We start from the raw sequence: 14,428 nt of genomic DNA, 5'->3' as shown, positions 1-14,428 counted from the left end.
TATTGTGTGCTCTTGAACATAACCTTAAATTTTGTGTCAAGATTGAAGAAACGTCACCTGTTTTGCATAATAAAATAAATGATGTGAATATGTATAGAGTTCATCAGTTCTGGATTATAAGAAAAACCACAGAAACTTCCGTCTTGTATGCCAATAAATGCCATAGTTTCTTCAGTATTTTTCTCAAATGACGTCACCACATGCGCGTAGGCATACCATATTATAATTCACATGCATGTAATTAAAATGCATAATTCAGAAAAAATTTATTTAATTTTTTACGGTATGGAATACTCATAGAAGCTTTTGGGGTATTCTAATTTAATTATATTTTACACATATTTTGTTATATATCTTTATTAATATACAGGGTGTGCCATTTAACACTCCCGTTGCCAATATCTCCGAAATGAAGAAATTTATTTTAGTTTCAGAAATTGAAGTTGTTAGGTCCTTCAAATTGTAGCTAGAATTGTTAGTTCAAATCTTTCTGTATAGATGGCGTAGCGATACTAAAAATTTTTTTGTTCCCTGGATCGTGAAAATTCAGTCCATCTGAAAGATTGTTAAATTTTGAGTAATTTTGGTAATATAAAGTTTTTTCCTATATTTATTTGTTTTCGAGATATGTCTACTTCAATATGCAATGTATGATATAACAGGAAAATCTATCCATATTTTATTTAAATCACACTGTGACAAAATATTCTTTTAAAATATTGTTATAATGGCTTTATTCATATCACATACTAACAAACAATAAATTATTTAAAAATTGAATGACAGAAAAAAAAATTGTACAATGGTCAGAGACGATCCGTATTTTATCAAATGTTATTAAAAAATGCAGTCATAGGTGACTCATGTCATTTGTTTAAAATAAAACACTGACATATTAGTTTTCTAATAATTAGTTTTATCAGTTTGCGTCTTTCAATTTCACTATACTAGTTATACGATTTACCATTGTAAAATTTTTTTCTGTAGTTGATCATTTGTTTTTTTTTATAATTTATTGTTTGTTAGTTAGTATGTGGTGTAAAAAAAGTCATTATAACAATGTTTTAAAAGAATATTTTGTCGCGGTGTGATTTAGATAAATTAATAGATTTTCGTGTTATATCATACATTGCATATTAATGTCGACATATCTCGAAAACAAGTAAATATAGGGAAAAACTTTATATTAGCAAACTTACTCAAAATTTAACGATCTTTCAGATGGACTGCATTTCCACGTTCCAGGAATTAAAAAAAAAATAGTATCGCCACGCCATCTATACAGAAAGATTTGAACTAACAATTCTAACTACAATTTGAAGCTATTCGAGGGACCTAACAACCCCAATTTCTAGAACTAAAATAAATTTCTTCATTTCGGAGAGCGGGAGTGTTAAATGGCACACCCTGTATTTTTATCATATAAACAGTGACGTCTTGACTTCCATACTAGAGAGGACGGAAAAATTTATTAATAATATTTTTTAAGAAGTACTTTTGAAACAGGAAAAATGTACTCAACATTTTTTATGGCGAAAGTCCATTCTTCTGTTTTTGTCCGAAATTAACTTTTCAATTCCTTTTTCGTTAAAATTTGGTATTACTCACATCATTGATTTTTCAATAGAGAGCATTGCAAGTATTACAGTCATTTAAAACTTCTACAATTTTTTAAAAAACACACAAGAAACAGTATACATATGTATAAGTAACAAAATTTACACCATACTTGAACAAATTACATTTATTAAGAAAAAACGGTGAATAACTATTATTTGGTTACGGTCGGACTAATCAGAGCTCAAACTGCGTTACACCCCCTCCGTCTTTCACTGCTGCGGGACAGTAACCATGACCACCGCTGTAAACATTTTACAGATGTAAAGGCGACCTACGAGAAATCCACGTATTTTGCAGACAAATTTTGCTAGTCGAGTTAAATTAACCTATACAAAATGCCAGATTTGTATAGAAAGATTTACCATCTCTCGGAGATGATGTAAAACCTCGACCTCTTGTCTGAGGAATTTTAGGCAAGTAAAAGATCCCTACCGCACGACAAAATTTTTATCGTCATCTCTTAGCATTGGTATTTAGCATAAATAAACCGTGATAAAATAACCAAAAAGAACTTAATCTAAATAGGTTTATTTTCACTCAAGGAAGCTATCTTTGAATTATGATCCATTAGTTTTCGAACACCCGTATATTATTAAATAAACCGACCCCAAAAACTCAAACATGACATTTAAATTGTTTTTGATCTGAACGCCTACAGAGTAGGTATGGAGGATGTTAACAAAAAAAATTACCGTTTTGTGTCTTGTAAAAAATAATTAAAACGCGGTACGAAGTTGGTATGCACGTGGTGGCTCCGGCGTTTGTATAAACACCATTTTGTCAGTTACAGTTCATAAAAGCCACGTTTATTTTCATTTAATTTTTCGCATTCTTTCGTATCAGTGTGCAGTGCAGAGCACGTTCCAGTCTTCCTGTACATTGAGGATTTCCGTTTCTAATTATAAGTACTATTTTTAAGGGCCACCGGGGCAACAAAAATTGCTTTAACCTTAATAAATACGAAATGTAAAAGTCTGTCGATACACATTTTGCTCAGTCCTCATTCGAAAGACCAAATAAAATTGCCAGAAATAATTTCATATTCACTGAACATACAGGGTGGTCAGTGTTTATATCAAAATATAGGTGCTCGAACACGATTTTTCAGACATACGTAACTGAGAGCGATATCTTTAATTAGGAACTGTAGAGTGTAACAAATAATATGTATTTTTTTCATAAAATTTAGAACTGATATACTTTTAATTACTATTTTGCCACATTTTTTAATGTTTCAGCTTTTAGTATTTTTCAAATTTGATTAAATTATAACTGGTACAAAAACATTATTTATGAAAAAAAATCATGAGAAATTCTAAAGGTTTAGCAAAATTAATATGTATTGCAAATATGATTCGGTATTATTGACTTTAAACAAAGTGGGTAATATTAACTGTTTGTGAAGAAAAGTTTGTTTAATCTTTTGAAACAACCCTTAAAAACAATCAAAATTTAATTTGCAACACAAACGAAGCAGGATTTGAACATAACAGATAATTATGTAGCTGTACAACTCGATCAAATTCATCTTGCTCGCAAGTTTCATATGCGCACTGACAAAATTACCATGGGGGCAGTTGGCCCTCATCCCCTCCCTAGAAATTCGATAATAATTAATTAAAGGCACAATAGTAGACACAGGGTCTTCACGTGCTACAACAGGAAGATCGTAGTCATTTCGCTTAGTAAGTAGGTATTTATTTTCTAAATATATTAAATTTTAAATAGCATATTTCCAATACGCGTGCGTAATAAAAAATATATACCATGACGGTATTACACCAGACAAAACAAGAACGCATATTCACGTGTTGTTTTGCAATCAAGGAAACGGCATATTTTAAATAGAGGAATTTATTGTTCTCTCAAAATTCGAATAAATATAAACATGAAAAGTACGTTTTGTTTTAAGATCCGAGAGTAAATCGTAGGTATATATCAGGTTCGTACTTTGTTTTTACATGACATAATAAAAAATTGATATATTTGTAGGAGCATAACTTATTATACAAAAATGACACGGAAGTAAATAAACCGAACATATATTTTATCTACAATCTAACAACAGTTGAACTAGAGATCGCCAAAAGTTGTTTCGCACATGATCTTTATATTCTAATCTGAAATCAGAACAGCTGATTACTTGAATTTAACAATCCGTCATATATTTTTTTTAAACAACCAAACAGCTGCCCTGATTTCAGATAAAAATCTGTAAGTCGTGAGCGAAAGAATTATCTACGACTAGCAGCAAAACAAAGGGCAGTTACGACTTATAGTTCTGTCATTTTATAGAAATTACATAAATAAGTTGAAAGTCATTCTAAATCTTCAAATATCTGCACCCTATACTCAATATTTTATTTTAAAAGTACATATTAATTTAACTCAAATAAATAAAAAAATATTTTTGAAAATCCCAGCAATGTTCTTTGATACCAAAAACTTAAGTACATATGCAGAAGATCGCACACACAAGACATTTAACTGATTATTGCAGAAAACAACTACTCCATGGACTGTATGCCCCCAACGAACATTGAATTACATCACCAATATCTAGTAAATAGCTAGTAATAAATAATTATCTAAAATAAAAATTGAATATATGTCTACATATTGTTAATTCAAAAACACTTTCGTGGCACGTTGAGATTGTTAAATAACATATTTCAAAGAAACATCATGTATTCTCGTTGTTCCAACTCATGACAGATAAGATCTTATTATTTCTGCATTTGATTTTAGGATTATTTTTTCAAACGGCGTCCTACAAATGAAATTAATAAATAATTGATGGAACAATATTACATATGTTTTGTGTTTTGTGATATAAATATTATTTTACCATATATTTATCACAGATTATTTTTTGCATTAATTTTTTTTTTTTTTGTTACAGAGTGCGGCAGAGGTACAGTGAAAGGGGGTCGCACGTCGCCCTCCGTACGGCCCCCTACGCAGGCCCGGGTTCCCACAAAACAAGTGCCTCGAGTTGCCGAAGCCCTTGCCGTTCTTGTTCAGCACCTCGTTTTCAACGTAATTATCCCACATTTATTTATATTTAGTAGAAGAATTATCTATACCCCAGGTTCGAAATAGTAGGCACTGAGTTATAAATAAGTCAAACCACAATTTTTACTACTTGTTAAAATAATTATCTGAATTCTATGCGTGGAAATTGTAACGTGCTGTTCATTTCGCACAGTGTTCCGATGACATGTTCGGCTTGCGTATCCGCTCTTGGAATGTTCTATTGTTACTAGCACAATCATATTTGTATTTATATTTGCTTATCGGGTACAGAAAGAGAGACAAGTGAGGCTGCATGATTTGACTTCTTGAAATACCTGTATCATTTTCCAGTTAAGAAGCTATTATTTAGTTATTATAATAAGTTTTGTTAAAATTGGAAGTTTTATGAGGAAATATTCGGTTTCAACAAAAGTGTATGTCAAAAATGTTTATCTGCGTTAAAAAATGGTGGAAATGTAAAAAATCATGACAGGAAAAAAATGGAAATTGATCATTATGTTAAATATACAATTTGTAGGAAAATGAAGATTAACAGGAATGAAATTTCCGTTAGGTAGGTACTTAACCCTTTCACTGCTCCAGACGTATATATTCGCTAAAAATTTATAGGGCTCAAACTGCTCCAGACGGATAAATTCGCATAAATAGTTAAATTGGATCAGGCTGCTCAAACCGTATATATTCGCAACCGTGCGCATAGTGACTCGGTTATTGCAATTGGTAAGGCGAATTTTTGCGGGCGAGCTTATACCGATTGTGACAAATATTTTTATGGAAAGAGGTACTGGTAATAGTACCAAGATTGTTCATGTTTCTTTCAGTTTCTATTTAGTACATATACTGTATTTTATTCAAAATAAAATCGTAAAATTTATCGTAAATCGTAATTTAACACAACATAATGTAAAACTATAAGTGGTCTAACTGCTCCAGACGTATATATTCGCACGCGATAAACAATTACGCACGGCGCGGTAGCTACGTTCAGACGTATTGCGCAGCGAAAGGGTTAAAAAGAAATTGAAAAGTATGCTAATAACAAAAAACGATATTGTAATATGGTCCTTGAGTAGCTTATTTAACCAATAGTATGGCAAAGAGAGTATTCAGAAAAAACAATAGTGCCGTACATAAAAACAAAAATTTATTGTCTCAACGAAACATTGATAAATGAACGTACGTTCCAACGATTGGCAGGATTTAAATATCAACAGCAGACGTGAAGTATTTTTAAGAGGATTTTATGTGGGATTAAAGGCACCCCATGGGAAAAGACAGCGATTGATAATAATACACATATCGAAAGTGAAAGTAGATATTTGGATAATAATTTACATAGAGTCGCGACTAACACTGTTGCGCCTTACCGTAGCCAACAAATAGAAAAATTGACAACATCTACATGGAAAAAAGTTTGTGGTGTAACACATCTTCCATTGCCACCATACCAGTGTGAGCTGAATCCCATTGACTACTAACTAATATGATGAATATAAATATTTTGTGGCACGAAAAAACACAACAAATTATGAAGAGGCGATTAATCAGGTAACAGAGACATAGAATAAGAGCATTTTACACACACACACACACACACAAAGAGAACAGCGAATGTGGGACCTCAATCCAAGAGGTTGAAGTTATATAGAACTTATACCTTTAGTGGCAGCAGTAATAGCCATAGTGACAATGATAGTGACAACGACAACAGTAATTAGTGATTTTATTAATGCTTATAACAGTCGTTTCTAATGTCTTATCGGTAATGCATCTCATTTGTCAGTGACATTTAAACTTTTAGTGATTTTATTGATCTTGTGTCGCCTTACTGTGATGTAATACTGGCCACACTTCCGACAATAATAAAAAAAGACAAAACAAATGTACGCACTGCGTAATATCTTTGCCTACAAGGGCATATAAACTTTAGTATAAATACAAATCTACCTACCTACCTATTGTAATTCGATTCTGCCAAGGTGAATATAAATTTGTAAAGATAATCTAGCTTTTCCATAACCGACATCTATTTGTTATTCTATATTTAATCATTTTTGAAACTCTCTAAATGATACGCACATGGAATCGCATTGCACGCGCGTTTTATCCATGATCTATATGTTGAAAGGGAGTCATTACCTACTATTTTGCACCTAAAGTGTAGTAATAATCTTAAGTTTAATGGTTAAATACATAAAAGGAATGGGATATTTAACACCCGCACACGCTGCTTATGATATACAGAAGGATTTTTTTAAGTTACTACTAATTTTGTGCAATCTATCTTATTTTCTAATTGGAACACTCTGTATATTTTTACATACAGGGTGTGCCATTATTGTACACAGTTTATGGGAAATTTCTAGGGTTAAAACAGATCAATTGAACCTAAAATGTCTGAAAAGAAAAAGAAATGAAGGAAAAAGATATCTAATTTCAACATTATTCCATTTTACCAGTCATACTGAAATTTTCGATAGTATTATTTTTTGAGGAAAGAATTTAATACATATTTGTATTTGTTCGTCCTTCAGTTATGGATAAGTTGGTTAAAAAATTATCCAAACTTAATTTAAGAACATTGTTATACTAGTTGAAAGAAAAATAAACCCAATAGTTTTTGAGATGAAGTGATTTTTAGTTTCACTGTAAATAGGAACCATAAGATTTGAAATAAAATACAAATTAACTTAGGAACAATTGGAAATCGAAATTTTATTTTTTAAGTCAAATAGTCAAAAGATAAGATTCTAAAAGGTATTATTAAGTAAATTAAAGATCTTATTAGTAAAAATAAAAATATACAGGGTGTTCCATTTAGAAAACAAGGTTTCCTGGTTTATCTGAGAAAGTGGCAATCTGGCAATAATGCAGTTGCTGTTATCAGATAAACCATGTCCTTTTATCCTTGGATGGTCAAATTTAACATCAATCAGACAACCTGTATAATAGTTATAAGAGGTGTGCAATTTAAAAGAACACCGTATATTAATTTAAATCGCAGTTATCAGTTTATATAACTGTATTATGTAAATTTAGGTAGAAGCATACCAAGTCCCAAGACTTAAACGACAAGTCGAAAAATTTCACATAGAAACTGACGAATTGCGATTAGCATGTCGAGAGTTAGAAGAAAAGTTACACGGAGAACGGATAGAGCAGACAAGACTACTGGAAGAAGAAAGAAAACGATGCCAAAATGACATCGATGATTTAATCGACAAACACAGGGATCAACTTACAGAGTGTAAGTCACTAAATTAATTCTTTATTTTTTAATTTATATGGAAAAATAATTATGACGATTTTTTTTTATAGTAAATAATCGACATGATGAATTAGAACAGTATCTGAGGGCGGAAAAGGAACAAGCAGAACAGAATCTTTGCAAACAGCATGAAGATCAACTCATCACCCTTAAGAAGGAATTCGATAAATTGCAGAGAACCCATGAAGAATCCCTAGATATTCTTCGTGAAGAAAACAATGCAATTAGAGAGCAGATAGATGAGAAACAGCTAGAAGTAGAAAAAGCCAAACATGAAAGTATGAAGTTGAAAAAAGATTATGAAAACAAAGAGATACTTTTCAAAGAGCATAATCACAAGCTTGAACAACAAGTGTCACAATTAAAAAGCGACCTGGAAGATAGAATTAAAAATTTAATTGAAGAAAACAAAAGGCTCAGAGATGAGAATGATAGATTATTGAGCTATGGAGATGACAAAGAAATTGGTTTACAGGTAAAATGATTTCATACATTTTTTGGGGCTTTACTTTAATTGAAAGCTCCTTCACTTAATATGTTTTATTTTTTTTATTCCTTTATAGGAGGTACAGTCTTTAAGAGCAGTATTGGAACTAAAACAAAAAGAAGTTGGAGAACTACGGAAAGCCTTAGCAGAAGCATCACAAAAGGCAGAGGTATTAGTAGGCGCAGAAGAAAAGGCTAGGTTCCTTAAGGCAAAGTGCGAGGATCTTCAACTACAACTACAAAGGAAATCTGAATATGAACAGTAGGTTTTAGTTTTAATATATTAAATCCATTTTTTATCCAAGAGTTAATACAAACATATCTGCATCATTGAAGCTTCAGATTCAGAAAGGGGCTAAGTGACTACAATCAGTCACCGTCGCAAAACATTTTATATAAATTATATTCAGACAATAAAGAAGAAATTCTTTTTGTTTTATTTGTGAGATAGCTATTCTAATATAAAGAGAATGTCAAAACATTATTAAGAAAAGGAAAATATTTGTATTAATTTGTTTTCTTAATCAATTTACTTTTATTTGAGTTCCTTTGACAATTTTTACTAAAGTACTCTATTTCCTAAAAATGATATAAAAATATTTAAAATTTTAGAATACAGATATAAGAATGAAAATATTACCTTCAGAATTTTTTGAACATACTTACTCTGTGAATAATAAAATCTGTTCTTTTGAAAGATAAACACTAAGTCTATCTTTACTGTTCCTCCTCATTTTAACATATAGTACTTGTTGCAACATGAAACATCTGCACATTGTTCACTGATTTCTTGGCTTAATCTCCAATTTGCACAATTTGATTTAAAATAACGAAATATTGGAAAGTTTTATAACAAAAAAATTACAGCTGTGACGACTCTCGAAAAGCAAAGTGGTCATATTTTGATAATGAAGCATGGAACTCATATTGTTTTTTTAGGGGATAGACTGATATAGAGAATTTTTGCAACAAAAAGATTTCTAACGGATTTTATGAAATAAAAAATTTAAATAGAGGTGGCTATATATAGCTATATACAGGGTGTCCGGAAAGGTCTTGTTTAAACTGATATTCAATATGGTTGAATGATTTCTGGACTGGTTGCCACATCGTCGATTTACAACTGTTGACGTTTCGAGAGACATATCACTCTCTTCCTAAGAAGTCGACCATTAACGACAGCCATGGAAGCCTACAAAACAAAACTGATAGGTATACCATATATCAATCGATGTCTTGTACCGTTTTTAAGAAAATCAAATTTTATTAGCAACATACATATCAAAAATGCGATATTAACATTTTGCAAAAATCTTGGAAATTGAGGTGACTGTCAACAAGTATGTTCATTAGCAGTTAGATATTTATCATAAATCATTTTGACATCATCATTTGTTGATTCAATATCATGGAGGATTTTAGCTATGAAGAATTTGCAGATATTCATCTGATGTACGAACTTGCACAATATAATGCTTCTGAAGCTGTTCGGATTTACACCAACCCAACTGCTTTCCAAATAGAATAGAATTTGCATATTTGAAGTGACGAAAACCCCATATTTAGACAAAACACTAACAAAAATTTATTATTAATACTACATGGATGAGAATATCTAATTGGAAACTACTTAGTGGGACCACATATCATTTATGATGCTTTAAATGGCGATAAATATCTACATTTACTGCAAGAACACCTTAATTCGTTATTGGGAGACGTTCCTTTAATATTTGAAATAACATGTGGCTTATGCCCGATGGTGCCCTATTTTAGCAGGGCAGTAAGGGCTTATTTAAACACCACATTTCTCGATTGATGGATCGGTCGAAGTAGGACTTTTCGCTGGTTGCCTCGGTGTCCCGATCTTAATTCTCTCGATTTTTGTCTTTGGGGCTATCTTAAGTCTTTTTTATCAAACTCCTACAAATAGTAGTAAGGGAAGAATTATTAAATCACATAATTTTTCTTTTAATTCTATAGAAAGCAACATTTTTACATCGCATTTTTGATACAATACATATATGTTGTTAATAAAATTCAATTTTCTCAAAAATGGTACAAGATATCGACTGATACACGGTATACCTTTCTTTAAACAAAGTGAGAGGGAAATCGAACTATGAAAGAAAAATGTCAAATTTGGCAACGTTGTCAAAGATGTATAAGTTTAATTGGATAATTTCGTCTGCTCCTGTATAATCCAGGCATATTGAATATCGACTTAACGACTTAGAAGTTATAATTGAATTTATTTTTCAAACATCTTTCTTTGAACATTTATCAGGCAGATTTTATGATAAGCAAGCTTTATTACAGGATGATTGAAAAATATTTGCCCCTACTAGCTTTTAAACTAGCTACTAGTTTTTAAAGTGCTTTCTTAAAATTACAGTAGTTGTGTTTTTTGTATGAATATATCTGGATTCTCAGCTATGCTTATTAGTTAATTATAGTTATTAACTTATTGAATAAAATAACTGCATTGAATTTATAAGATCCGCTAACAAATAAGTTACAGTTAGGGCTGACGCTTGCCCACTAATTTTGATGTAGGCCATCACGCTGTGATCAGCGCCCTCAGATCTGACTAATTCTTACCCAGTTATTGTTACTTATTGTTTATTACATTTACCAATTTTATTATCCGTCATAATAGTTTAAGCAAATAATTACCTCTTGTTGAGGTACCTTTTCTTAGATCTGATGACGTTGATCCTGTTGCCCCTTAACCATAGACGGCTTGGCCAACTTGCCCTAAAACTGTGGGCAATGTTAATAATTAGGTGAACTTTTATATCTAATGGTACTTGAGCTGACCCAGTACCTCATCCAATTGTTCTCTTTGCTCCAAAATTGTGATTTGACAAATATTAATTTGTTATATTGAAGGAAACGAACAAAATCGAGTTGTTATATTTAGATCAAAATATTGGGCATAATAAACTATTCAAAATAATAATATGTGAAAATTGATTAATAAAAATATATCAAAAATTTATATTTCCGAGTTTGCAATAGAGACTGATGCCCTAAAATGGTAGTACTTCGTCAATATCTGGGGACTTTATTATTGAATATATAACTCCTCATTTAAAGATTATTTAATTAACTTTGAAATAAAAATTGATATAATTTACATTTTTTTGCAGGGGCCTGTTACAAGAAAACCAGAAATTAAAAGATAGCTTCAAAGAAGAATCAAACCAGAAGAAGCGATTATCCCAACATAATGAGGAATTAAAGTGGAAGCTAAAGCAAAACAAAGAAGTAATTTCCAAAGTTCTGGAGCAAACAGGAGACACTGCCAGTTTTAACCGGTCATTACTTAGCTCCAGTTTTAATGAGAAACATAGTTCATCGAAGTTAAACTTGGAACGAACCCTGTCCTTTCGGGAACGTACATACTCCAACAAGTCTAACATAAGTGTAGAAGATTCCATTAGGTCAAGAAAATCAAAAAACTCTTTAGAATTTGATGTAGAAGATTTGTCTCCACCAACTTCACCCAAAGTGAAAGGAGTGGTGGAAAAATCCGATTCAGTTAGTTACGTATTAGATTTAGATGAAAGTCCTGATGTAGTGGCATCGAGAATTGTAAGAAGAAGCTTCAGGAATACCACACCTCCAAAAAATACTCCAACAAAATCACCTTGTAATAAACGCCCTCGCATACGGATGTCCTTGAGCCAAAGCGCTTCGTCTAGTGCTATAATTACTTCAAACAGGAATGAATTCGATAGGCCTAAGTCAGCCTCAGTCAGAAATGGCGAATGTGATAATGACAATGTGTTTATATGGACAAGTTCCATTAGTAGTTCACCGAAAAATCTTTGTGACAAGTTCGATGAGAGTTGTGAATCGTCCAATTCAAGTATGAAACTCGAAGATCACTTAGACTTGGATGAAGACCATGATGTCGACATACAACTGCCAGCACTACCTAGCGAACTTGACAGGCAGCGTGCACGACCATTGCCAAGCCCCAAACATTTAGCAGGGGAGTCGATGGTTTCGGAGAGTAATTCAGAGGATGAGAGTACGAGTTCTTCGCAATTGTGAGACGAACTTTCATTTTAATCGATAGTGGTCGATATGTATATTGATACTTTACAAAATTTTATTTAAATAACTGATAATTTTTTATGTTTGCATTTTTTACATTTATTCTGGATCTGGTTAACGGAATATGTGCTTTTATATACATTTTCTACTTGTAAATTAACTCTATTAGCTACTTTTATGTGTCCTTTAGATTTATTCACAGAAATATATTTTCTTTTATGGAGCCATTTATTTTTACTATTATTAAAGGGGCCCGTCCGGCGTATGTGTGGCCACTTCACTGTGAATGAGGGCAACAGCTGCCAGTGTATGTATGCAATATGTTTTTCTGGAATTATTTCGCTCATGAGAGGCCACGCCCTGGATGGGTTACTGATTATTAATCATTATGGGTTGTGATTTATATGTAATATTACAATATTCCCTACTCCAGTATTAAAACAAGTTTGTTTAGTACAATACTGCTAACCTGTGTATATTTTTTTATGTATGTAATGTTATTTGTTTCTTGTTAATTTTTGAGTGTATTAATATAATATTTATTTAATAGTAAGAGACCAAATAGATTTCCACATTTCATATTTATTGTATAAAGAGTTCCAAATGTTGCATATGATAGTTAATTAGTACATTAAATTTATTAAATTGTATTCGCCTATTATTTCTAAATCCCAAAGTCGTAAGTTTGGTCCAGGAAATGAAAGAAAACCGAGAGATCTCATGCAGCTGCTCATGGAGTACCCCCGTAACCCAGCCAACAAATAATCAAAAATTCATACTGAAAAACCCTTTGCCTTTTCTGTGAGAATTTTGAATTGAAATTGAAAAAATTCTATGTACATATGAAACATGACCTGATCCATAACATTTTAGATAAAAAATTAAGATCTTGAGCTATTTTGTCATACAAACTAGATCTGTCAAATTCTAGTTGGGGTGGTTGCAAACGTTGGACCGACTGATAATCATAGAGATGTATATGTTTATTTTTAGTAGCTATATTACTGTTTTAATAACAAAATTAGTCAAAAAGAATTTATGATTTCTTTGTTCCTTCTCCCTCATTCTCTTTGTTAACTATTTTTCTGAACTGAACCGACAGTTATTGTATTAACGGTCCGAAAAACACAGTGATGAGACTCTCCAATTTAAAACCTCCTTTGATACTCTCGTACTGCTTATACAGAATTCCTGTCAAAATAATCATGTACATATTATTATTATTATATATGCATTACTTAAGAATATTCTTGTACTGTAAATGGAAAAGGCATTTTTTGATCTGCATCAAGTACCTATTAATTTTAGTAAAGGTGCTTGAATAAAACAATGTGTCAACTGTAACTGTAACTGTGTTTCTCACAACAAATCTAGGTTTCTATAAAATATTTGCAAAAAACTTTAATAAAATTTAAATCAGAAAAAACAAGTTTGCCCAGAAACATCGAAATAGTAAAAAATATCAAGTGACAAGTTTGTTCATAATTGAATGATCCATCGAAGAACGATTTCTATTTTACTCTGAAAAATTTAGGAACTATATTAATATATTATTTTGTGGGCCAAATTTAATTTGGATATCTTCAACAGATCAGAAAATAAAAAACAGTACAATTTTTTAAAACTTTAATGATCTCTAATCACAGGAACAAACCACTTTGGGCACAGAATATCCTAGGATATTCTGTGCTTTGGGACTTATATTGTACATACTCTACATAATGCCAAAGTCCTGACTAATAAAACTGGGACTGCCTCTATAGGGGACGGCATTTTGCAACTCAGACTTAAGTGTTGCATACAGGGTGGGCTATCAGTAACGCCTCAGTGGCTAGGGACCAAACGGCAAATGTTATAGAAACCTGTTTAGGTGGGTATGCGTAGGTTGATTATGTCTAGATTTTAAAAATATTTTGAAATATACAGGGTGTCCAGGAAAAGCGTACCATATCA

The 14,428-nt window shown here is 31.7% G+C and overlaps 1 protein-coding gene across 2 annotated transcripts in view; it reads left to right on the top strand.

Moving 5' to 3' along the window:
- Window positions 1–13,422, top strand: part of LOC108908047 (restin homolog) — a 175,412-nt gene extending 161,990 nt beyond the window's left edge. For both annotated transcript variants that reach the window (XM_018711955.2, XM_018711954.2), the window contains 5 exons: window positions 4,523–4,659; window positions 7,696–7,903; window positions 7,975–8,399; window positions 8,488–8,672; window positions 11,563–13,422. In XM_018711955.2, coding sequence (XP_018567471.1) covers window positions 4,523–4,659; window positions 7,696–7,903; window positions 7,975–8,399; window positions 8,488–8,672; window positions 11,563–12,472 — 1,865 coding nt within the window. In that variant the 3' untranslated portion in view covers window positions 12,473–13,422. The remainder of the gene's footprint in view (window positions 1–4,522; window positions 4,660–7,695; window positions 7,904–7,974; window positions 8,400–8,487; window positions 8,673–11,562) is intronic.
- The last annotated feature ends 1,006 nt before the right edge of the window (window positions 13,423–14,428 follow it).

This window comes from Anoplophora glabripennis, unplaced genomic scaffold (genome assembly GCF_000390285.2).
Source record: "Anoplophora glabripennis isolate ALB-LARVAE unplaced genomic scaffold, Agla_2.0 scaffold285, whole genome shotgun sequence".
Lineage (NCBI taxonomy): Eukaryota > Metazoa > Arthropoda > Insecta > Coleoptera > Cerambycidae > Anoplophora > Anoplophora glabripennis.
The sequence above is the reverse complement of the archived record's forward strand: the minus strand, read 5'-3'. Positions and strand labels throughout refer to the sequence as shown.